A 27187-nucleotide genomic window follows, 5' to 3' on the forward strand; every position below is an offset into this window, starting at 1 on the left:
TGATAAATCCAATGGATTATTAGTATTATTAATATCATTATTTAATATGCAAGAATATCCTCTTGAGAAAATTTTGGAAAATACATTCTTTGCCCACACCCCACTTGCCGATTGTCTTATTTTTATTTAATAGAACATGACTTCCAACAAAGGTTAAATGAGAGAGTGAGGGAGTAAGAAACCAAGTCTGCACTGAAGATTGTGTCAGTTTCTCTTATACTAACAACGCCCCATTTTGTATGTTCAAGCCAGCCAAGGATAAGTAGTAGTGAGTGATGATCATGTCCCTCCAGCAAAGCAGAAAACCGCCGGTCTGCTGACAGGACTCTTTTGCCACAACAGATTAAACTTTTATTGTAGCGGTCAAAAGAGATTATGGCAGCTGCCACTGCATCTTGCGGAGTAATAGCACTTCCACACTGAGCTTCATACAGCAAGCAACCTTTACACAATCCCTACAATGTCTAGAAAACAACCTGGGCTGGGGGGGAATCCAATGGGCTGTATGGCGCTGAGTGGAAAATGGAGAAGTCAAGCGAACAAATGTGAAGGCCCAAAGTTCAAAACTAAATCATGACAGGGACAATGTGGTCTGTCTGTGTTGCACAGGTGAAGTAGGCGCACTACTCCGTACAAAATTCTCCATTACGGTTGAGATGTTTGCATGGCAGCGACATAACCTGAGTCCAAAAGTGCTTTAGTCATCTGACATTTGTCAATTTTATTAACCTGAAACGCAGGACCCGCTATTCATGTTGTATGACATGTCAGTTATTGATCAGTTTTCCCTAAGAGACTTCCCTAATCAAAAGTCAAAGTCAGTCTGTGGCAAATTACTCTGGACTGCTGTAAAAAATGTCTATTAAAATTAAACACCACTGCACACTAAAATCCCAACAATGTTGAGTAATAACCGATCATTAAGAGCAGGGGTCTCGAACTCAATTTACCTGGGGGCCGCTAGAGGCCGAGTCTGGGTGAGACTGGGCCGCATCAGGATTTCCACAAGAAAAGCACTGATAAAACATTCCAACGTTATCAAATACCTTTATTTTTTAACAAAAAATAATGAATTAAATAAATTAACTTAAAGATGAATAAAAAATAAATCAATCAGTAATATAAAACCAAATAATACTAATTAGCATACAGTAGATATACACTGGCTGGCTAAGTAGAGAAAATGAATTATTTTTATTCCATTTCAAATGTCTGTATTAACAGCTCTTTAACCTTTAACTTTCTGAACTTGAATGGAACATTGAACATGAAATATTCTGAACACGGCTTCTTTTGCCTACTCCTTGCTGCTAGAGACCTGGCAGCGCTTCTTCTCACATAGTCACATTTGGCTTGAGGGAGGAAGCAGTGGAGACCCTCAGTAGAGCTTGAAGATGCTCATCAGTAAGTCTGGACCTGTACTTGGACTTATTGAAGTTCAAGGTGGAGAAGAGCTTCTCACACAAGTATGTGCTCCCAAAAAGGCACATGGTCCGCTTGAACCTTCGGGAAAGTTCAGGGAAGCTGGGGGTCAACTCTCTCAAAAATTGCCCAAGCTTGTCTGCTTCTCCACTCACCTCCCTGAACTTGGCTTTGAGTGCAGAGTTGCACTGCAGGTCAATGAGCTCCATTTGAAGCTCAGGAGGGGCATCTTGCACATCAAAGGAGAAGGGGTCCGCAAAAATTTGAAATGTGGCTTTGTGTGTCTTGAAGTCTGCAAATCTGTGATCAAATTCCTCCTGTAGCTTCGAAATGGCCTCAACATACTTCTCACCACTGAATGGTGTGCCTGCATCCACGAGAGCCTTGCATGCTGGGAAATGGCAAAGGTTTGTCTGAGAGAGCTGGGCTTTCCATAACACAAGTTTAGTGCAGAATGCTCTCACGTTGTCATAGGCAGCACTGACAAGTTGCCCCTGGCCTTGTAGCTTCTTGTTCAGTACATTAAGCTCATGTGTGATATCAACAAGAAAAGCCAAGTCCATGAGCCATTTGGGATCACTTAGCACAGGATCAATCAACTCACAAACGGCGTAGCTAGCTTTGACTGCTGCATTACTGTCTTTGGTAGCCTTCTTGAAGAGATCCTGTTGCCTCAGAAGACGTGTTTTAAGACTGGCAACCTGGTTGGCTCTCTCATCTCCCTGGTATTTTTCGTACTCCACAGCATGTCTCGTAGTACAATTACGTTTCAAATTGTATTCCTTGTGCACCGCAACTTTTTCAGTGTAAATGAGACACGTCGGGGTGCCCCTGTGTTCAACAAAGAAATATTGCACTCCCCACTTTTCTTGAAACTGTCTGTGCTCATCACCGACCTTTCTCTTCACGGCAGGCTTTGAAAGAGACATCTCTGGGGCTCTGTAATATGTTTTTCCACTTGGAATGAGTCTCGGGTTGATCTTTCACATTCAGTCGCGCGGGTTTGTGGCGCATGTGCACTTTCGCTCTCCGTTTCAATCGCGGAGATGGCTACAGACACTGACACAGGCTGGATCACGGATCATAGCGCCTCATTCAGTTCTATGCTGAGAGCAGCGGAGGAGTGTGCGCGCCGAGCGGAGTGATCGGCCTCACGGCTTCTCCTCCGCCCAGCTGATTGGAGGAATGAATGAGTGAGTGAGCGAGGCACTGGACAGCCCGGCCGATGTCCCGCCCTCCAGAGCCGTATGCCTCACCGTGATTGGTTCATTCAGCTCCGAACCAAAGTTCCCTCTAATTTTTTGTTGGTCTGAGCAGAAAGACAACCTCCCCGAGTGCACTGAGTACCAGTGTGAGCGACATCATCGGTACTCGGATGATTTGCCTAAAGACGTTTCGCCGACGGACGTTTGACAGACGGGCAGGTCGCCGAATGGACGTTCCACCGAACGTTCATTCGGCCGAACGGAGGTTCCGCCGAAACGGGATTCGAACGCTCGCCCCGCCGGATCGTGTGTGTACAAGTTTTTCAACCTCGGCCCGCGGGCCATATACGGCCCGTTAGGATTTTTAATCCGGCCCGCCGCCGGTGTTGTCCAAATTATAGTAAAAATCAATGTTCGTCTGCCATCAATGGCAGTCCGGGAATAAGCACTCTTGGGCAGGCAGATGTAGCAGAACCGAGCCGTAAAATGACAGCAATCGGGTCAAATCCATCCTAAAACAGCATTTAATGATTAAATACAAATACTGGATGATATCGCGATGGAGGCAAAAAAACGTCTATAGACGTCCATTCGCCAAACGGCTCAAAATGCTCTCAAATTCGGTCAAATCCAGCTGAAAACAGCGTTTAATGATTAAATACAAATACTAGTATTTGTATTTAATCATTAAACTAACAAATACTAGTACGACCTGTCCGTCTGTCAAACGTCCGTCGGCGAAACGTCTTTAGGCGAATCATCCGGTCACGACATCATCATTGCTCGCTATCGGCACACCAGTATCACACCTGCCACAAGCAGGTGCATGTCAATGTTCCCTCTAATTTTTCATGTAAAACATGCTGTAAAACAAGAAAAACATGAGTGGACAGAGCTACTGCCACTGGCTGCCACTTAAACGGCGCCATCATGGGGAAAGGGGTAAAAAAAAAAAAAAAAAAAAAAAAAAAAAAAAAAAAAAAAAAATTGATCTTTCATATTAAGACGGGGGCCGCAAATTATCGTCCCGCGGGCCGCAGTTGGCCCGCGGGCCGCATGTTTGAGACCCCTGATTAAGAGGGAGTATTTCAACATTTCCTAAACACCCTGCCCAAATGTGAAGCAATCAAATAGCAAAAGCTTACCAACGTCTTTTCGAAGGATTTCCCAGTGGGTCTGGGCTTAAAAAAGAAAGAAATCAAGCCCTAACAAATTTTCCCAAAGATGAGCAAATGGGAAATGATGGTGTGAGGGAGCAAGTGAGCGGAATTAAGGGGAAGTGAGGGACAACAGCAGCAAAGCCATGAAGGTACTGTCAGGCAGGCGCACAGGTACAGAGGCAACCATCTCAGCATGTCAATAATTTATTTCATAGTTTCCATTCATATTTATTCATAGCAGTAGCAGTTCACTAGAGGATGAATAACAGGCAATTTTACGTTGGACATTTCAGTCTCAATTTTCAAAATCCTCTTGTACCCGCATGTTTTAACTATATCATTTGGAAGAAACTTGAAGGGACAGAGTCACATTCTTGCTTTGGAAATGTCACATTTTTAAGCAGCCTTAAGGGAAAGGTCTTATGTAAGGATTTTATATATCTGGTAGTTCTTTTAATCAAAATTTGGACGGATGGGGGACATAGTGTTTACATCCAGATTATTTTCCTACTCTGCTGGGACAAAGCAAGAATTTAAGAGTGACCGTAAAATAAATTGATATGTCACTTTGCGCTGTGGGAATTTTGAGGTCACAGAGCAAAGGCACTAAGGTTCAAAGACAAAGGGTTGAGTGTAACGTAGCAGAAAATGATGAATCGATGTTACGGCGTTGTATAAAAGTGCTTCTCTGTATTAGTCAGGACTCCGATCCCTCGAGGAACACTCTTTACCTGTCCCGCCTGCTGCCTTGGTTTCTACAGCCACCATCTTTCTTGCAATTACTACCTCCGTGGCACCCACTTTTCCTACTACACACGTTATTTTGACCCTCTTTTTCCCCATCCTGTTTTGCCTCCCTCGATATTCTGAGTCACCCACCCCCTGCGTTCATCTCCTCTGTCAAAGACAAAGAGAGAATGGGCGAGATAGCGAGAGGCACCACCTTGGCTCTTATTCGAAGGGGATGTTTTTTTTCTCCCTCAGCCAGGGTATAATAGGAGTCAACCGCACATCGTAAATTCTGGGCTAGAAGATGAGTGAGGTGAAAAAGAAAGCATTTTAAGAGCTTGGTTGAGCCAGGGTGTTTTATTAGGAGTTTATTGCAGGAGAATAGGCGGAGTTTTTTTGTCACTCTCAATTTTGGGGAAATTGGTAATCAAACTTGGAGACAAACAAACAGTCAGGTGAGGGACTACTGTGAACATGGACTGCTTTAAAGAGGCTATTTATTTACTGTCTGGAAATGCTTGTTGATTAATAGAAACAATTGAATCGTAGTGATGTGCGTCACTTGGCTGAGGCCAACAGAGATGCTGTTTTTTTTGGCATTGGATGGATGTGTTTCCAATTCTAACTCTTTCACATTGTGGCTTATATTTGGGTTTAAATCCACGTACATTGTGATGTAATGTACTTTTGACAATGAAAATATGCATATGAGAGCGATATTTCTCTTATTAAATGTTGTGAACACTCCCCCAAATTTTCCTTTGAGAATTACATTGTTTGCTGTTGGAGTACTAAAGGTCTTGTCTGCAGTCCATGGAAATGCAATCTGCTTTCCAGCCATTTACAATGACATGATAGCACATAAAATCGTTCACTAAAACTTTAAATACTCAATAGTTCAATAAACTGTGAGCAATGTGGATAATATAATTTCATTTGTCAGATACACAGCAAAATAGAACACATGGCCTTTCCTGCTTACTGACAAGTAGTGCACACCATTTCGTCTCAATTACTTTGAGATGTAATTATTGAATTTCAAAATAGATGCTATGATTATTAATCACCGTCGATGCAACTTGTGATTCAACATCATTTGGCTTTATCCTTTTATACTTCTGCGACTGCCAGTCGTCATCTATCACCATGTCTCTTGGTGTATTTCATCACCAATTAAACATCTCCAGATACTCAGGGACGGTTGCCGCATGCTCTGCCAGGTTATGACAGAGCAAGCCTCCCTGACAAGCCCAACTCACAAACTCATCCCAGGCACTCCCTGCCGGTAAAGGTCAGCCATCAATGGGATTCATTCCAAGGAACAGAGAGCAGAACTGGCAGAAGTATGTGTGTGTGTGTGAGAGAGCTTGTGTGTAATATACCTCCAATAGATGGATATCCCAGACATTTTTTTACAGAGATAATAATGATGGCCAAGGTTCTTTGTGATATTGGCTTTCCTCAAAAATTGTGTTTTTCAACACTGCTGCGTAGAAAATAAATGATCATTTTTCAAATGACACTCCCTCCCTATAAATTCTCAGCTGCAGCTGCTCGAACGAAATAGACTCCTTTTTCTCTCCCTGTGCCACAAACACACGCTCAACCCAATGCAGAGCCAGTTCATCACCCTCACTGACACAGCAAATTTAAATTGCCGACCTTGACATGTCTCGGCACTCGGATCCACCTTCACTCATCATGAGGCATCTTAGGCTGGCAGGTGAGGCCACTGCACAGGCCCACATTTTTTATTTGGACATAAATTGCCATGAAAAACAAGAATGATCGATGCTTTTTTAAATTTTACTGCTGATCATACGTCTTCCGGTTCTAATTAGAAACTTGTTTGCATAAACCATTACCACTAACTTTCACCTCACTAATTCGGTGTATGTGATTTTTATGGGTCGGTGTTTCTGTCTTTGTCAGCAAATCTTTTAAAGGGAGAACCTTGGAGAGGAAGCGGAGTTATTTACTGCCATATTGATGCCAAACTGGATCCAGTCAGTGCTTGTTGTTAGAACTATACTTAAAACTTTTGGCCTTTGTGCATTGAGGTGCACAGCATTCAGACTTGTTTTCCCTAAAGATGTGTTAAAATCAGATCTCGACAACCACAGTTTGCAAAAGTAGATGACTAACTGATAAACTCAAATGAATAAAATAAAGACATTGGCCCATCAACATTGCCCACAAGAATAAATGAAACATCCCATAAATAAAATGGCCCAAAATCATTTATATAATAAAATAACGTTAAATATCGTCCGAAACACATGGTCAATGCATGTTCATTGATCTCATTGCATACGCTCTGTCGGGTTTTTCTCAAATCCTACATATTTAAAGGACTAGTGCAGAGGTAGGGAACCTATGGCTCCCGAGCCATATGCATCTCTTTTGATGGTTGCATATGGTTCTCTCTCCGCTAACCTGTGAGGTCAAATATGGAAAGCGCTGGTGACAGAGCTGAGTCCCAAACGCACCAATAGGATCGTTACTGTGGTGTTGACACTACCTCTAGCCACCCGTAAATCATGTTTTTTTTAATTAGACCTTTCTGCTTGCGTACTCTCACTGATACTCATCGATGAGCAACAGCGTAGCAATGTTGTCAAAAGAATTCAGAGAATTTTGTTCTTTAAAAGTGGTGAAATGACAAAAAAATAATGCACACATTTTCATGTATTTTAAAATTCTGAGTATGGCTCTCAAGGAATAACATTTGAAAATATGAATTGTGTATGGCTCTCTCTGTCAAAAAGGATTCCCGAACCCCTGGACTAGTGGCTTAGCAGCAGGTCGCACTGAAGTAGAATACATACAGCTGTCACTCATTTTGTTACGTTTAGGTTTTAGTTTTCACACATCCCCACAATATCCTCCTGCTACCAATTTAGATAATGGAAGACAAAATTGACATTGTGGCGGAAACAATGCCCACGGCTATGTTCTAGCTCAGGCTGTTAAACAACAGGCGCAATTACCTGTCTTGCAGACGTCAGGACACTAGGGTGTCACTCTGCAGAAACTTGTCTCTCAACATTATTCAGGCACACCCATAAAAGTCTCTTTATGAATTTATCTTCTAAGCTTGCTTGCCCCAATTTCCAGTTTGATATGCCAATCTAATTTATATAGATTAGTTATTGTTATATTGTATTGTTATTTTTTCAACTGTCCTTTTTTTTGCCTGAAGTCACCTGAGATTGCTTTGGCATATTCTACTTCACCATTTTGTTCACTTAATCAGTCTGTCATCTTTATAAAGCACTTACCAGCCATTGAAATTGCTTTTTTGCCATACTGTTCACAAATCCCAGGGGGCATATTGCACGGTTTCTGGGGGTTGCTTTGTGTGTGCTATAATGTATGTATATGTGGAGGAGGTATATTGCTCAATGTCATCTGACTGTGCGTCTCATCATTCATGCAGTTTCCATTTCTGGACTTGTATATATTGTATTCCTTTCAACCTACTTGACCTGAAGTCTTTCATCATTCTATTGTGCAATTATCAAATCATCAGCTCTGCTCTTTTGCTGATTATAGTTGCATGCATTCTCTTTGCGTTAAAGATTTTTGCAATTCGTATTCATCTTCTAGTATTTCATGCCACACTTTTTATCCTCCAACTACAACTTTGAAATGTTACACTACATTCATATGCTCTTGAAGTGGGGAAAAAATCCCAAACTTCTGAATTTAAATTACAAGAATATGCTGCTTTATATCTGATGCCCAAAAAAAAAGAATTGTTATTCCTGTAGAGCATCAACAAATACATATATGCTGGCCTGTGAATTAGAAAACCAGTTGTCACAAGTTTTGAATTAGAAAAACCTGACATTGTTATGAACGTTACAACTAATTACCCCCATAATTATGGATGACAACAGCACACGTGTTTCTTCCTGGTTGGCTATTTTTACAAGTCCCATCCCAATAAGTCAGGTGACCTCAAACCATACTCAACAATATGGGCTTGTACATTGGAATGGTTTCACATTTCTGGATGAGTGTTAGCAGTGTTATGAGTGCTACAACCATGTTCTCCCGTAATTATACATGACGATAGCACACGCGCTTCTTCCAGTTTGTCTATTTTTACAATTCCTGTCTCACTAAGTCAGGTGAGTTCAAATGATTCTCAATAATATGGGTTTGTAGGTACATTGGAATGGTTTCACATTTGCAAATGATTGTTGGTACCCACTCTTTTCAGAGCAAGTTCAGGGGGAATCGTCACTCTTGCTAAGGATTATCTTTTGGCGATATCAGATAACTGTGCTAGATTCATATTGAAGAGTGGGGATAGTTTGTGTATACCTTATGATACAGTTTACGGTGCTTCATTCGGTATGTGCTTTTATTTTTCTATTTTACGTGCCATAGAGTAGGAGATTTAATGTTGGTCCAAAAATAAAATATGCCCTCCTTGCTCAGGTTTCTCACAACCACACAGTGGTGGGTCATTTGAAGCTGGCAGCAAATCTGTAGTGGCCCTGACTTTTATTGATAATATTTTAACCTGACATGTTTGCCCTTAATCACCAAACTGCACATGCAGCAATTTGTATGTTGCACTTTGCAACATTTCAATCAAAATCTGTTTAACTGTTTAGGTCCAGACACCTCATCTTTTTTCATTTGTATGAAATCTGACACTTTCATATCCATCCCGAGGAAAAGGTTTAAAATATAAACCACTAGTCCGCCCACGAAAATTACCAGTAAAGCTGCTTAGAGTTTATTTGTGGGGAGAGTGGTGGCAACAGCTGGTACTAAATTGGAATGCTTTTAGACTCTATTGTTCAGCAAAATATTTGAGGTCGTACAATGGCTTATCTGATTGCTACTGGATTTGCTGTCTATCTTGGTTAATGATGTGATTCCCACATTGGTGATGTGAGTAGTTGTGGCACTTTCAATGATCACATAAAGCTGTTTGACCTTGGTACACATTATATTTTAAATACCACTAATTATACATTAGCACAAATACATTCTTTGTTAATGCTATCATTTTGCCCCATTTTCGATCTCTCTCAAGTTTAGACTACATTATTACATTATGAAAATGTGGTGTTGTGGCACACATGTTCGGTATTTCCAGATGCCTTTACTCTATCTGTACTTGTACTGGAATTGGAAAAAAAATTACTAAGATCCTAAACAAAATATTACAGGCTACTGCAATTTCAGCTTGCAAGATTGTTGATAAACTCTGCCTAGAAACCCCTGAGTTTCACGTTACTTGGATCCATGCTGTTTGGCAATTTTGACATTTTTTAACATTTATATGAAATAAAACATTTTTGTCACAATTGCAAAAGATAATGTTATGGTCCATCCTCACGTACCCATATAGATATATGAGTATTACATTGCATTCACATACAGGAGAAGTGAAAAGTATATTCATGCTGGAGGTAAAGCTCCCATGGCTGTTCCAGAGCAGGCATGTTAGTGTAATGGAAGCCACCCTCAGTTGAGCTTGATGCATAATTCAGTGGTGGACTTCATCTTGTCGCTTATTGCCTACAGACTCAAGCCTACAGTAGGTGATAGATGACCCCTGTAGCAAACTGACTCACAATAAGATTTACTTGCAGGAGTGAATACAGGTGATTTTGATGACAACCCTGTATCCTAACCCTAGCACTCTAACCCCCCATCAATTACAATCAAAAATAATTGAAAATAGAAATATTATACAAATATACCACTGAGTTAAACTTCCAGTAGAAAAGCTATTCTATTTGGCAGCCATTGTGTGTCTGACCCAATAGTTTTTTATTAAGCACTTGTAGTGTTCGACACATAAACCTCATTATGGCTTTCATACACTGTGAAAAGGCTGCATTTTTCTTAAGTCCCAGTCGTGTATTAGCTGCTAGAGTACGGGCCTCTTGTAGCTCTTATTTTCCATAATAAAACTCAAATAAGCACATCCGAAGCCTGCATACTATAAGAGCCGTGGCCCTTGTGTTGAGTGAGGTCAGTCACAACAACTGTAACAGCACTAGCACGGATAACTGTTCTATTTTCTGTGAACTGACATCAACAGTAGAGGGATGAAATAGAATATTTTGACAGGACACTTTTGAACTCTACAAAACGCGTTGTCATCATGACCCATTAGTTCCACAAAACACAACAACCTCCTTTTTTTAAACATTTGGCAAACAAGTTTTTCCTGCATGCTTATTTTCCAAAAGCCTCAATACAAACTTGTCTCTTTTGTCTAGATTCGAGTCATTCTTGACTTTCTTGGCCTACATAGCTGAGCAACCTCACTATAAAGAGATACCTACAATTTGGTTAGGTTCACCACAAGAAGTTTGGAATGTTGTTGCAGTGGCTACGGAAGTACCAGATAGTTTTTGACCCAACTTTTTCTGTTGCTATTGAAAACGAAATGGGCTACTGTCAGCCTTCTGCTTCCTTGCTGCCAGGCAAATCCCATCAGGAGCACTTTACTCCGTGCTCAACTCTCGTAGACAGATGCACAGGGGACTCCGTGATGTTGTCAATCAATACCACCCTCCCCATGCTTGGTATTATTCCATATTGCTGTGGTACTAGGTTTGGGAAGATAGTATGCACACTAAGGACTATACACATAGCTGCCACTGCCATTCTTTATCTCAACACACGACAGTACCCAACCACCCTGGCTAAGCTTTATTAAGGGAGATGACAGGGAAGGTTGCTTCATAAACCCGGCAGGTGGCCATCTCCATCTCTCCCCTGCTGCTCAGGGATGAAGAAAACGATGATCGGGGGATTTTTCTTCTATTCCCTCTGTTAAGTTGAGTTTGCCGTTTTACCTTGACAGTATTACATTCTCTCATGGCTGCAGGGAGTCAAACATCTGCAAGATGTTGGTTTGATTCAGCTTGCACGCCAAAGCGATCCGGCTTCAACTCTAACCGAATGTTGCAAGTGTTATGTCGTGGAATATTTTTTTTTCTTGCGTAAAGCACAAGCAGACAAGGTGTGATCTTGAATCAGTTCTGCCTTAGCATCAGAGTTCATCTTATATCAAGGACCGCATATAACAACATAAAATGCAGATTAAATTGTTGGGCGATGTCTACTGAGGCTTTTGATCTTCACTGACCCATTAGTAGCCTGTTGAATGCAAGTGACTATGAATTACTATGACTTACACTGCACGTAACCCTTGCTTGCTGGATCAAAAGACTAGAAATATTTGAAAATCTGAGCAAAATCTTTTGAGTGACTTAACGTTCTTGTCCTTGTGTTTTTTTTTTTGCAGGGCACAACTTGAATAAAATACTCCAAAGGGACTTGAAGGAGTCTGTTAAGCAGTTTGAGTGAAGAGGACCACCACGAAGGCACCAAAGCAAGCTCATCATGCTATACTAAAGGAGGGAAAGCTGGCTAATAGCTAGAAAGCACCCCAGATCTCTTCATAGATAATCCCAGAACTCTTTGATTTCGTCTACCATCCCTGTAAAAATGCCAATGCTAATTTTGGCACTACATTACCATTGGTGACAGGACACTAGTGGACCGTCAGGTAGACCACAGTTTTCTTTGGGGTACAAGCACATCAGGAAGCAATTTGGGCGTGATCACATCATGCGGCCTTGGGCCGGTTCATGGCGTTGGATCACCCTGGTGCTATTAGCCTGGGGCACGCTACTCTTCTACATCGGTGGCCATTTGGTAAGGGACAGTGATCATCCGGAGCGCTCCAGCCGAGAGCTTTCCAAAATTCTGGCCAAGTTGGAGCGACTCAAGCAGCAGAATGAAGACCTGCGGCGTATGGCTGAATCACTCAGGTAATGGTACATGAAATTGATTTGCCAAGTAGTTGTGTTTACTGGTGCTTTATGGTCATGCACTACTTTTCGGGCAACCAAGAACAATGAAAGTGACAATATTACACTTTTCATTAGTTCATGATTGCCACAAAATGATTTCTACTACACTAACCCATGATGCTTATTTGTTCATATTTAGGTAGATACAACTCACGGAAAAAAAAATACCTTGATAGATTGTTTTTGGGAAATGGTATTTCCCATTCCCATGAGCGTATTGAATAGGATTCAGCTGTCAATTAATTGAAAGTGAAAGCCTATACATTGAATATACTCAATATCATTGAAAAGCACGACATTCTTCACAAAAGTGGAAACTGCCAAATTTAAGAAAATATTGCAGAACAAAAACCATTGGTACTGGCGCCATCTCTTACCTTGACCTGTCCCATGAATAAAGTAAATTCTAAGAATGCCATTTTTATATTAAAACATGAATCACTGCCTTTTATAATTCAAACTCAGTGGGGGTGAAATATTCGAAACCTTTAACAACATTAGAGGAAAAGAAAAAAAGAATTTAAAAAAAATCCATTTTAGCTGATCACATTGGTCCTAAAAACATTGAAGTCTTACAAAAACTTTTTTCTGTCTTGCCAAAGTTTAGCTTCAGCAAAATGCATTTTCATTCATTTCCTCAAGTCCAGTAATTCGATTAAAAAGCCATTCTCGGTCCCAAGTGGTCTAATCAGTCATTTTTACAAATCCCCATATGCAGCAATGTGTTGATGAGGATTTTCTTTATTTCCCCGAATTCAATAAGCTCAACCTCTGATTGCATCAGTATATTTTGTTAGGCAGGCATTTCAACAAACAAATGTAGCAGCAAAGTTTCATCAAAAGCCAATCAGTGATGGTGCAAAACACTCTTTGACAAACAGAGATGGATAGTCACAGTCCTCAGCAGATTTTATTGTAGCTTTATTATACTTTGGCAGACAACAGCGTTGTTGTTTAAGCCCATTAACCACGCAGCATCTTTCTCACATTCAGGATCTGCCTAATGGAGAAACAGATGGTTCTCCTCCTACTCCTCCAATGCTGACTGTGTTTCTCCTTAGCACAATAACAATAGGTCCATGTCAGGGGGTAAAGCTTCTATGACTGTGGACACATGAGCAGGGACAACATTGGTGTATCCTGATGTGTGCTACGTTCACAGAGAACTGGCGCTTCAGATGTTGTCATTGCCGCTTCTCTCTGATATTCAGATTCACTTTGATGTAGCGCCTTCATCAATGTCCCCTAACTCTAAAACACACACACATGCATAGCCACAGACAGCTGGTCCCTGATCGAGTCTATTGCTTTTTGTTATTATTCAAAATTGGCCCTGCAACAAATGTTGAATTCATGGCATTAGAAGAAGGGAAAAAAATAAAGTGGCTTTGAATCAACCAGGGTCCAGATGGGTCTCTGACACACTGTATGATTGTTGCTTATTTTTAAGTTTTGGCTCTTCATAGCAAACTGAAGCACTCACAGTGTTTGACTGGGACTCTACATTACTATTGCTGTATAAAAAAAAATCCAAAATCTGAAACAAACACCTTAAGCTTCATGAGCCGGTTGTCTTACATTTTAGGCCTCAAATGCTGTTCTTCCTTACTACAGTATCTACTCAGCTTGACTGAGCTTTCTTCTTCTTTGCTCTGAGTTTCAGCAGTCAAGTTTTCTCTCCATATTCAAAATATATCTTCCTGTATTGACCCAAATTGAAAGTTGAATGTAAAATTATTGAACCTTAATACATCAAGTGATTATTTTAATGCTTGAGTTCAATGATGATTAATTGACAGTTTTTATATCATAAAGATTTCCAAGCTTAACTGGCCCACATTCAACATGACATTTGAGATATAGATCTTTTCTTTTTTTGACAGCCCAAGTTGGAAAATGTTCCATTTTGGCCTGATTTCTGCATAGGTTGGCTAGAACTTCTTTAGCTCCTCATCCAGGAGTGTCTATTATCCTTCTAGTACTGTCCTAATATACATGGAGCGAGCGTTCATGCCCCCCACTGTAATTTTCATCTGCTTCGTTTCCCCACCAAACTGCTGACGGACACATGGCACCAGGCCAGAATAACGCCCGCAGACCTTTTGTCACAGACCCACTGACTTTGTAGCAACTCACTAGCTTTCTGATTGACTTGCTCAGCCCACATCTGACCCAGTTCACTGCATGCCATGACCTCCTGGTTTGGACAGGGAACATTGAATGTGTCAGTCTCAACAAACTGAGATGCTTTTTGAAAGGTATCCTGCTGACTCAAGACATTAAAAACCTTTCTTGATGGTTTCATGCCATGCTCGTTCCTCTCATTCAAATTCAAGACTGTAAAACTTCCATTAATGAAAGGGGCTCGCGCTTTTGTGTGGAGTTACAGAGACAAGCAATCTGCTACGTAGCGAATGAGAGGTTTGAACTTAGTTCGTGTTATGCATAATCAAGGAAAATTGCACACAATGCACTTCAAGTGTCTACGTGAGTCTAGACGTGCTGATATCCGATTTGATGGCATACCACGGTTTCAAATAGTCGTTCGGATAACTAAGTAACCCATCGTACTAATTATTATCTATATTGTAAATATTGTTCTATATATTTTAGTCTGCAGCCTGCTATTATCTATATTGTAAATATTGTTCTATTTATTTTAGTCTGCAGCCTGCAAAACAATCATCAGCTTACAAACAAGATGTGCCAGTGAACTATAGACAACCCAATTCATTTTTTTGTTTCAATACCCAAGATGCTCACACAAACCTCCCAATGAGCCAGTAACGTTAATGGGAGGTGAGCGGAGGTTTGAGCTGCTTTATCAATCAGGCTCCGCCCTCTCTGCAGCTGCCACTCACCTCAGACACTGAGCTACGACTCAAGTGGACGCAGTGACACTCGTCGGGCCTGATTGTGAGACAGGTGACCGTGACAGTTGAGCTGAGCGATGAGCTCCTGATTGATCCCTGGGCATGCAGGCAGAGTGATGGGGGCAGACAGAGGTGATGCAGAGGGGACTAATAGCTGAATGTTGTGAGGACAAGTGATGGACGATCTGGCCTAAAGATCATAACAGTTGCCTTGTTGTCATGGACTCTTCAAAAGTACTACTTAAGTGCAAGTGGGGATTTGGGCTCCTGGATTTCCTCTGGTGGCTTCTTTGTTTTTGCCATGAAGGTAATAAAGATTGGCACTTAGACGTTGTACATTGAGAACATTGTTTTCTGTGCTACGGTGGGATTTTCTTTTTCAAATTGTAAAAATTGTTGATCCATCAATTACCCTCTCTGCCAACGTGCTCTCGTTGTTTTGTCAATTCGTTTCCGGCTGCAGTGGCCCCACCACCAATCAGTGTAAGCATATTCAATGGCTGCTGAGATTCAGAGTTCATCCAACCTTGCAGCTTTGGTGGCATTTTTATTTATTCAGTTTCGTTTTATTGATAGGGAATTTAAATGTCATCTAAAGTAGGCTGAAATAGCATCGTGGTGTGTATGGTAACAGCTATGCGGGTTTTAAACAGGACAAGTTCAAGAAAGTGCTTGTTGTAGTTATATAATCAGTTCTGGTTTGCATGAAAGGAGTGGGAAATTTTCAGGAAATTGAATTATAAGTCTGTGATTCATCTCATCTGTTGAACAATATTACACATGCTCTTAATTTATGTTGATTGATGGATTGTTTAGGTGTAGTTAGTTATTAAAACAAAAAATCTGCAACAATTACTTTACCTCTGTTAATGGTTATCACGAGAATGTCTAGGATAACATCTACCCACTAGACCGAAAATTATGATGCCGCAAAATGTGACATGTGTCAGTGATGTCCAGGTTTGTTAAACAAATGTCACCATACAATGCATCAATTGTGGTGACTGATCTCTCTAATAAAGGCATCCATTCAAATGGTAGTAATCAACCATTGCAGCATAATAATCAAGAATTCCCCGTTCAAAATCAATTTACTTGGTTGGGATCATAGCTGTTGGGTTTGTGGTCACATTTTTTACACAGCAAAGGAAGATGTGTTGTACCAAGATAACTGATTCGACACAATCTGAATACGCAAACCACCCATATATTTAAGAGCATCAATTATCCAACCAGTTTTTGCTAGAAGCACTGACTGACATGCAACAATAATCTTACTTTTCATGCACTTCAAAGCAAATGGAATTTTTTTTTATTGGATTTCTTGGGTTTTTTGCTCATTACTGTGTTTATTTATCTCACCCTCTGCTGCATTCCTTGGTTTCATTAGCTTGACTCATTGGAGTCAAGTGGTTTGTGTGGGTATTCCCACCAAATGAAAAGACAGACTGGATTCATCTTTCCCCTTTATGTCCATTCTAGGAGAAACCTTTCTGATTTACATCTATCCTATTAGCTGCATAGTTTAGTGACGCTAACCGGTTTCTTTTAGATAGAAGATACAAACGATAAAACAAGTTTTAATTAAATTGGGCAGAGAAAAGCCAATAAACAGGGACAAAACTCAATGCTAAAACCAGAGAAGATCTTATCAAGGAGCTTTCTTTTGCTTCCAATGCCAGCCAGATGCATTTGAGTATGGACTTCTCCTGGATTCTAAATCGGTTATTTTTCTCAGTAATGTACAAGGGCATAATGTTTTAACATCAATAGTTTTTCATACCCTGAATATTATGCACTACACTGTATATTCCACTACATATACTATATTGAAACATATATCATCTGCCCCAGTGTACTAAGTTCTGTCGAGCTCTAAACATCATGGGTACCAACGTACCATAACAGATGTTGCCAGTTCCTCTAGAGATGCCATCTGGGATCATTTGGGCAAGGTGTTTCTCCTCCGGGCGTCTGTTTGCAGGTTAAATTACCACTCTTTATTTCATCGGATGTTTGCAGTCTATTTGGAGTGTACTAGCAAACCTGTCTTTTTTATTGTTGCTGTGACCTACTTCCGTGGTCAAGAGCGTATCATGTTGTTTTGCCACAGTTTTAGCCTCACTTAAAAGGGAAGTTATGTCACCCAGAATGGAGGTCAGCTCTAATGTATGGTTGTTGAGGAGTGTAACTCAGTGGAGTTAGGGTAAGGTCCTTGAAAGGTCTTGCAACTTTAAGCAGAAATGCCTCAGTGACACTTTGGGGAGTGAATCTAGCTCATCTTTCTACCAATATATGCCACTCAAATGGACACAAAGGGATGTGAAATACATATCCAAATCCCTTGTTCTTTTCCCTTTTTCTTTTTTTTTAACTGGGTCCAACATGATGTTACATAATATTGGAGTTACATATCATCTTTTTTATCAAAGTTACTTTCATGGCCTTTGAGGTAGAACAGCAAGAAGCAAAGTTGTGGTTTTAAGTCTCATCCTCATGCCTGCTAGCGATTGATGTTCATCACTCAGCAAGCAAATGTAGTTTCCATGCCTTGATGACTCATTACAGCACTTCACCAATGTACCAGTGTATTTGGCCGCATTTCATTTTTGTATTAGTTTCCTGTAGAGCGATTTCAGTACAGTACAATAGCACTCATTTGTCCTTACTCTGCTCAGTTGTTGTCTTTAAAAAAATATTAGTTGACTGTCTGCACTATGGCTGTTAACAAATTGTTTCAGCGCACCTAGCTTTAAAATTGATTATAACCATTCAGAAGCTGCAAAAAACAATGAAAGCAATTGACAGGAGCTACGTGAGTGATGGTTCGTGAAAATGAGCAACTGTGTGTTTCCTCTAGTCATGGTGAAACATAAATTATACAGAGGCATTATCAGGTTTCTTATCTTAAGCTCAATGCCTGCAGTGTCTCTCGGAACTTTTGACCCTTGAAAAATATAACTACTACGTTGTAAATCCTCTTAAATTTTATACCGCCTGTGATAACTAACTTTCCTCAGAATATACCAGAGGGAACAAATTTCCTATTTAAAATATTTTAAAAATCTCTCAATTTAGACAGGTGCATTGTTTTTATTTATCTTCATGGAATAGTTTAGTGTCGATTAGAAGGAATTTGACATGAAAAAAAACTAATTACTCGCCACAGAAAAAAATAAGTACTTTTATTCATCCCATCTTATTTTTATGGCTTGCTTTAGTATTTGTCAATCAGCTGTCCTCGATTCACCGCGACATTTTCTCAGAATTGGTTATGAATGGGAGCTCCTCTTTCATGATCTTGCATTCAACTGGATAACCATTTCTTTGTCATTCTATCTCTCTAAGCATTGTAAAGAACTCTGTAGGGATTTCATATTTGGGCTCTTGTGTCACTCCCTGCAGTTTTTATCACTGTTCTAAGAGGAAGAAAAAAATTCCAACACCTAGGCAACACCTTCTAATGCAATACACAATGGCAAAGCATGTTTGATGTATTGTGATTAAGGTTACCGCTATGGTAGTTCAAAGTAAAATTTGAGACCCATCAGTTATTCAACAGTCACATTAGCCTCCTTTTCACATTTACCCGTAAACTTTGCTCTAGGTGCTTTGTGTGTATAATCCTTGTAGGTTTTCTGTCCACTGTTCTGATTTTTTTCATTTAAACTATATGCGGTAACATTTAAAATGCAATTCATTGATGTATTTTTTATTGTGGCGCTGCCATTTTTCAAAGTACAAAATGATGACCACATTTCTAACAGCTCTTTGTTGCCTCATTCTTTACATGTTAACAGTTATCTGCCTAATATAGTCCCAAAATGTTAGGCAATACAATTTTCAGACAACCTTGTTTATTTATTTATTTTATCACACAAAGTTTCAACCCCCCCATGGAGATTGTCAAAGGAGAAGTATTTTGTCAGGCCGCCTTTGTTGACTCAATGTTTCGGTCATTATTTATTTTGTTTCGAGACTTCCTTTGAATACTTCAGCTACAAAGTGAAAGAAATTCTTATTTTCTTGACAGATTTGTTTAATACTCCTTTTCTTGATGTGGTATCCGACAAAGACTGTACATGGAAGTCCAGTGACTTATTTGATGGACGATCAAGTAACCAAATCCCCAGACTGGATTTTGCTTTTTTTGTCACAATGAAAAAAAATGTAGAATTTCTTGCCCAATCTTTCTAGTGCAGCATGAAAAGAAGGTGCATAGTGGTCAGGCTCTTTTATACTAAATAAGTCATCAATTTATGTGTAATAATACAATGTATTTGCATTCTTCATATTCCTGTTACTAGGCTGCAACTAACAATTATTTTAATTATCCATTAATCTGCTGTTTTTTTTAATCCTTTCCTTGCAACCAAAAACATATCATATCAAATGTGCAGTGCATTTAACATTGAAAATGATTCATTTATAGCTTATGTCTGTAATGTGCCAGGATATAGACAAAAATGTTGATTTAGTTTAACTACAAGCATTTCCCAAATTTTGGTAAAACAAAGATAAACAGTCTCCATTCATGGAGGACTCAAAGATAATGTATAATCAAGTTGTATTTATTTAAGTTTTATTTCTCTGAATGAGAAAAGACCAATTCATAAAACATAACTGCTCACGCTTAAACAAAAAAAGAATCACTTGAAATTTGGCAATCTTTAACTAACGTAAGAAGAATAATGTGCTCATTCCGTCACTTTGAGTTATTTGGTAATTTGATAGTGTTGTATTCAGTTGTCTTAGTTCCTTGCTCACCAACAAACACATTTTGGGGGATTCAAAACCTACTCAGCTGAAGGGCCAATCGCAAATAAAAATAAAACCTTTCTCCAAATGACATTATTGGATTGCTTTGGTTGAACGGTGATAAATAAAAAAAGATACTGTGAGACCCATTAACCTTTACAATTTGGATCAGTGCTGACAACGGCACAAATTGAAAACGGAAAAAAAATATCTTACCATCCTGGTGACAATGAAAGTAATCATTGCATTTAGGGCTACACTATGTGTGATTAATTTTAATTATAATGTCTGTTTTATCTTTATTGTTTGTCATTGCGGTTGTAAAAGAAGCACAGTTTCATTGTTCCCGTTAAAGAAATACTGTCTGGTGCTGACATAATATGCCCTTATACTGTATATCTCTGTCCTGTCTTTCTCCAGAATACCAGAGGGTCAGGCTGACGTTGGATCCTTGGCTGCGGGGAGACTGCGCTCACTGGAAGATCAGCTGACCCGAGCCAAGCAGAAGATCCACACTTTCCAGAAGCTGACAGGAGATGGTAAGCAGCAAAAATCATTCCCCCGGTGATTTGGCACATAGTAAAATTTGGAAATAAAAGGCGGAATCTTGCTCTAAGCCCAATAATTCCTAAGATGGTCAAAAAAAATAAAAAAGTAATTGCATTCATTACATAACAGTAGTTAGGGTGTAGTTGGGATCGTGACCGGACGTTTCGTAGAAAGACGTTTGGTCCCCGGACGTTTGGTAGAACGGACGTTTGGTAGAACAGACGTTTGGTAGAACGGACGTTTGGTCGCCGGGTTCGCTCGCTGTCAAATTATGACAGAGTTTACTGTTGATATTTTGATATTAGATATTTAGATATTAAACTCACCCTCTCTCTCTCATGATTACAATTTTGAGAGCTGGTTTCAACAGTAACAACCCGGCGACCAAACGTCCAGTCGACCAAACGTCCGGGGACCAAACGTCTTTCGACAAAACGTCCAAGTACCAGTTGGGATAGGCTCCAGCAACCCGTGACCCTGACCAGAATAAGTGTTGTTGCGGATGAATGAATGAATGAATGAATAATAAAACTAAAATAAGATAGAGGAAAAATGAATAATGTAAAAATTCAAATGTCCCATTGAAGATCCTTCGCCATAACTAAACAAAACTTTGGAATTCATTGAATGCTTCTAACAGTAAAAATTATTCTGGTTCTTGTTATTCCTCTCTGACTAGATTTTGCTGGAATTATATTCATGTCCACAAAAAGGCAGCTCAAGGACAATAAAATGGTGCCATGGATATTAGTCATTAGACTTTTAATTATGTGACCTTAAGGGTGGACAGCGGTGTTCGTACATCACGAGCGCCATATCCAATTCAATGATTCTAATCTGGCTATCATCATCAGAAGTATAAAAAAGAAAAAAATATTTCACTTTGCATGAAGCGTACCAGTACAAAACTGTTTGAAAATTGAAGTATTCACAGTCAGGTGTTTGTTATTATTTATTGTTGTGAAATAATAAACCTGCACGGAACACGTTATGTGTATTTACCGCTCTAAGCAGTGGTCAGAAAGTGCAAGGAAGCTGTCAGGTGAGTGGGGAAGGTGTGAATGAAGCTGAAGCGCCACAAATGCCCCACTGGCACAATGCGAGCGAAAGCCAAGAAAGTAGACGGACAGACAAAAAATAAAGAGGGACATGTGAGCGTGAAGGGCAGCGCAGGGTCAGGCTTTCCATCTTACCGCAGGGGAAGACGACGCTAAAAATACCCTCTAGCTTTTTCACCATGGGAAGAAAAGAGAATGCCAGTTAGCAAGTAAAAAAAAAAAGAAACGAAGAGACAGATTTTCTGTCTCATCCTGCTCCAGGCTGTCTTTCCCTTTGCCTTTATTTTTTGTTTCTCGGCGTCGAAACCAGAGCATCTGTGTTATTCATGTGGGTTACTGCACATTGCCTGGCTGAGGTGGGGTGTAGAGTTGCTTCCTCTTGTATGGAGGGTGTATGCAAAAACCCACGGAGAGAATGGGAAAGAGAGACACAGACCTATGAGGCCCAAAACATAGCGATCAAGGGCTTCTTAATGAGGTCAAAGCAGCACCTAGAGACACAAAATAAAAACTTTAATGGTGCTTTTCTGAAACCCCCTTTGTCCCATTAGCCTACTTATGCTCATGTAATGCACAAACATTCCTAAAAACCCTTTGGCATCCTCTTCTAATTTACTTTAATCCAAAGCAGTCCCTTGTAAATACTTTGAAGTCTTTTTGTATGTCACTTAATTGAAATGTCATCTTGTTGTGGCTTGTTTTGAGCATGTTTTCTTCTTCTTCTTTTTTCCATTCACCCCCTTGCAGGTCCTGGGCCTACTCAGGAGGAACTACGCCGTAGAGTTGACAATGGTGTCAAGGAGTTTTGGTATTTTGTCCGCAGTGAGATGAAGAAACTGGCCACCACTGATGTCAGCGAGAGGCAAAAATATGTTGAATCGCTCCTGATAGATTTGGGAAACCAGGAAAGGTGAGCATGGCAGACAATTCATTTCTTCACATTTCTGGGCTCGTAAGATAAAAAATAGGGAAATCCCAAAGACATATTTTTGCACCCAAGTCTAGTATATTAAGAAGGGGGGAAAGTACGTCCAAATGTAAAGTGAGAGTGCCTTTAGAAAGCATTTTTTTAAATACAGTTGAAAAAAAATGCTGTATTTAGATAAACATGAGAATGATGTTTGTGTTTCTGATCCCATCATGCAATTTCGTTTGGGGGAATGAAAGCGACAGGGGGTTTTAGCAGCTTGGCGGGGAGCTTCTACTCTATTCTGAAGAACAAAGAGGCAATAAAGAGTTTATTTATTTCCTTTTATCTGAGCCTATAAAGCTAGATATCATAAACATAACTGGATGCTCGAGCTGGAATTCTATTGCTATTCATTGTAATGGGAAATTTGCTATGCTTTGCGAGGTTTTGGGAAACAAATTAAGAAAGCGAATTCACTGTACTGCTTATCAGGTGAACAACTTCACAAGAAAACATCAATAATCCAAACTTTAGATCCCTGAACGTCAACATCATTGACCAAATTCTTCAGGTCAATTAATACAACGCACCTACTGCTCAAGGTTTAATTGTGCAATTTCAACGACCACTCCAAGAGCGATGTAAATGTCAATAGTATTTAATCTGGATTAATTTTCTATTCTTGCATTTAATGCTGATAAGATATCAGTGCACTCCTACCATAAAGCACTCTGCTATTAAATGCAACCATTTATTCATGCTTACAGTTTAATGGAATCACGTTACCTATGACCAACATTTAAATAGGTCAGGTATTTATGAGGCATTAGATGTAATACACAATCCAGCAAGGTAAATCTCATAATTTTTCTCCCTCTTATTTATTTATTTTCTCCCCAAAAGGAGACTTGATCGCATTGTTTTAAATCTGCTAACAAACTACCCGATAATCAAGTGAAAAGAAAACCGAAAATGACCTGTCTAAAATGCATCAAACTCTAACTAAACTTAATAAACATATAGTCACAATTAAAATTAGCCATTCACTGAATAATCTGCCTTTTCTGTTGTCATGCCTACATGGTTGAAAGTCACACATCCCTCACACCAATTAATGAAGTGGTGAAGTGCAATTTGCCATCTTGCACTCCTACGGGTGGCAAATTGCAATTTGAGCTATATGAGGGTCTTCTCTTATTCGTAAAACCGTGTAAGTGCACTTTTTAATCGAAGCAGTATGCACTCAATCGAGCTTCCTGCTCTCACAAAAAGCTTGGAAGTAGGCCAGTTGTGAGTGATGTTGAGTGCTTGCTAATAAACAAAGTTCAAAGGTCACAGACTCACCCTGCCTAGATGACAGACTTTCACTCAGTGGAGTCAAAAGAAACTCGGTGCAACTTACCCGAGTGATTCATTGTAATCCTGCAGAAGTGGCTTATAGAGGGCATTCATTGTCTTAGTCATTGCAGTCTAAGAAGCTTTTCAAAGACTGATTCCTCATACCTCAAGCACACCCACCCACACATATATACACACCATTTCCAACAGCTATTTATGCAATCCCGATTGTTATTTCCAATATATGTATATATTTAAAATATTCAGTATACTACAGAGTGCACATGAAAATAACAACTGTGGTGTCAACATCTTCAACCTTTTAAGGGAATACTTTTCAGACTATCTGGTGCATCTCATTATAAAACACCAACAAGAGTTTTGATAAGAAGACTATTTGTTTATACATAAACCGCACTGGATATAAGCCACAGAGCACATAGCGCAGGACAAAAATAGCATTTTATAGACCGAAAAAAATAGTACTTATACACTGAATAGAAAAAAAAAGTAAGATCAAACATCTTCCTTTATTTCCAGATGATAGTAGACCTGCCTGTATAATCTAATAGCTGTAACTTTCCTTTGCATTAGTTTGACGTGAAGGGATATTTTGGCAGCAGCGCAATGAATACAAAACAAATGATTAAAAATACACCTCCCGCAATGCCAAATGTAGTTGTTGCGCACTAATTATTAGGAGTCATGCACTTGTTTCTTTTAAACTATTATCTACTCATATTTACTTGCAGTGTTGTTAGATACACCTTAAAATTAATCTTTAGTTTTCCACTTTTCCAATTCAGGTGCCTATACATCAGGCATACTTAGTTCCTAATGTCTAAATATGCATTACCACTTTTCTGTTGCCAACGCCTTTCACTTGATTTATGATTGTCACCTTTCATCGCCAGCAATGTTTACTTTGGCTTCCCACGGTGGATCGCTGATGGCTCCCATGTGCACACTCCTGGAAGTAGAATATACATCTATTCACTCTCCATGAGTCCAAAATCTAATTAGGACGATGAGTAATGCTCAAGTCATGCTTTGTAGAGAATGTCCAACATATCCAATTACTCCAGTGTTAAAATAGGACATTTTATTGCTTTGTGTGTACACGCGTATTTGGGAGAGCTACCAAATATATGAATAAGACCTCTCAGACACACAGGATTTGACTGATTTGGGTCAAAAAAAAGTGAGTAATAAATTAATCTTGCATAAGTGTGTGTTTGAGAGAGTATGCTAGATGTGTTTGCACTCACCCTTAGCGGAATACATCAGAGCTCGTCCTTTCGGTCAAATTGCAAAGAAGATGGCTACGATTTTTGGCAGTGTGGGACATCGGCACACATTTTCCGTAAGAATATTACAGATAGGATTCATTCCAGAAATAAGTAAACAAGCATAACAATGTGTTGTCACTCAGGAAAGTACAGATACAACAATTTGAGCCTTTGGTATATCGCATTCGCAGCTCTAACACCATGATACACTTTTAAGCATGTCTAATGTGCTCCAGAGAATTGCAACAAACCTGTGTTTCACCGTCAACCTGCTGGGCTTTTAAAAAGGGAATAATAAATCTGCGCTCTTATTTTATGTTGATATAATCTGTCTGCTGTTTGGCAACTTCTACACGTCTGCTCCCGTTTGAAATCAGGAGAGGTTTAAAAAAAATAAAAAAGAGGCCAGGAATAAGATCAAAGACACCTCCGTTTGTATCTTGAAGTGAAAATATGCACTTTGCCAGGACCACAGACGATACTAGCCAGCTGTGTGTGCTTGTAGCGGTGACTAAAACACTGGACTTATGAGTTTAATTAGTTTTGTGGCCAAGCTTGTAACTCAGATCATTGGTATTGCCAATCAATTTTCCTCATTAAAATTAATCGAAATGTCATTAATCTGTTCCAACCCCTTGGGGAATAAACACACCCCATGCAAATAATTGCTTTCAACACAAGGCAAATAATTCTGTGAAGCAATATCATCCATTTAAATACTCATACATTTGTTTTTATATTTGTGGTGTGGTGCAAATTGTCCACATGTCCAAATTGGAGTCCTTCTTGCTTTTAATGTGAACCTAATTAAAACAAACAACACTTTTACACTGCATGTATTGTCCAGGTATCATACAACATAATTGGATATTCTTGCAAAAAAATAACATCATCTGAGCTGAAACTACACGGTGATTCATAGAGAATTGTTGGTAGAATGTTGTTCGGAGATGTTGTCAGACTTTACCTTGCACCGCAGTATAAATATAACATAAAGTAAATCATTAAACACTATACTTGACTGCCTGCCTTACCAAAATCCCTCAATTCCCTCAATTTAAAGTATAGTGACTCACACAATGTCAGAAATCGTTATATTTGGTGTGAAATATGACAGGGTTATTTCTTATACATTACCATGAAAGCACTTGGTTAAAGTAACTTTTTTTCATTATATAATTATCTCAAATGTTATATATATATATATATATATATATATATATATATATATATATATATATATATATATATATATATATATATATATATATATATATATATATATATATATATATATATATATATATATACACACATACACATACACACACAAATGCTCTGCTTCATCCATCCATTTATTTTCTATTACGTGTCATGAGCAATTTAGAGTCTTCAATTAGGATGACATTTTTCTGGGGAAAACCTGCACAACAAGCAAGTAACAGTTCTACAGAATATGAATTGTGAGGCCCCTTTCGAATTTGCTTCAATTGATTGTAAATTATTGTCTTAGCTTCATCAAAATGACATAAACAAATTTCTTTGACTTTGACCATATAACTCTTTGCATGTTTCCATTCATTACAAGTAACATGTAAACATTGGAATGCAAATGAACCCTTGGATTTATTAACTGGTTCACCCTCTTTAGGCAGCAATAACCATAAATCAAACGTTTCCTGTGGTTGCAGATCAGACGTGATTTTTTTTACCATTACTCTTAACAAAACTGAATTTTGACAGCAGACCAAATTTTATTAAAATGGACGCTGGAATGTACAGAATCCAGTAGGGCTGACATACTTTTTTCTTCCACTGCATGTAGGTTAATTGATTTTTTTCTGTCATACCTCTGATTAACAGGTTATCCATCAAGGTTAACACTGCTTCTGCTCAATTTAATGCTCTCAAACATTGACCAAAACCGCTTTAGTTTCTCTAGGAATACTTTAATGTCGTACATGTGGTATGAACCTATTCTTTCATCTTTTATTACTCTGTTTTCTTGTTTGAGTTCACCTTTTTAAGACAAAGAAT

General features: G+C 39.2%; 1 protein-coding gene across 4 annotated transcripts in view; it reads left to right on the forward strand.

Moving 5' to 3' along the window:
* Positions 1-27187, forward strand: part of fut8b (fucosyltransferase 8b (alpha (1,6) fucosyltransferase)) — a 72754-nt gene that overhangs the window by 25488 nt on the left and 20079 nt on the right. For all 4 annotated transcript variants that reach the window (XM_077586474.1, XM_077586473.1, XM_077586472.1 and 1 more), the window contains 3 exons: positions 11805-12333; positions 20427-20545; positions 22361-22523. In XM_077586474.1, coding sequence (XP_077442600.1) covers positions 12131-12333; positions 20427-20545; positions 22361-22523 — 485 coding nt within the window. In that variant the 5' untranslated portion in view covers positions 11805-12130. The remainder of the gene's footprint in view (positions 1-11804; positions 12334-20426; positions 20546-22360; positions 22524-27187) is intronic.

Source organism: Stigmatopora argus, chromosome 19 (assembly GCF_051989625.1).
Source record: "Stigmatopora argus isolate UIUO_Sarg chromosome 19, RoL_Sarg_1.0, whole genome shotgun sequence".
Classification (NCBI taxonomy): Eukaryota; Metazoa; Chordata; class Actinopteri; order Syngnathiformes; family Syngnathidae; genus Stigmatopora; species Stigmatopora argus.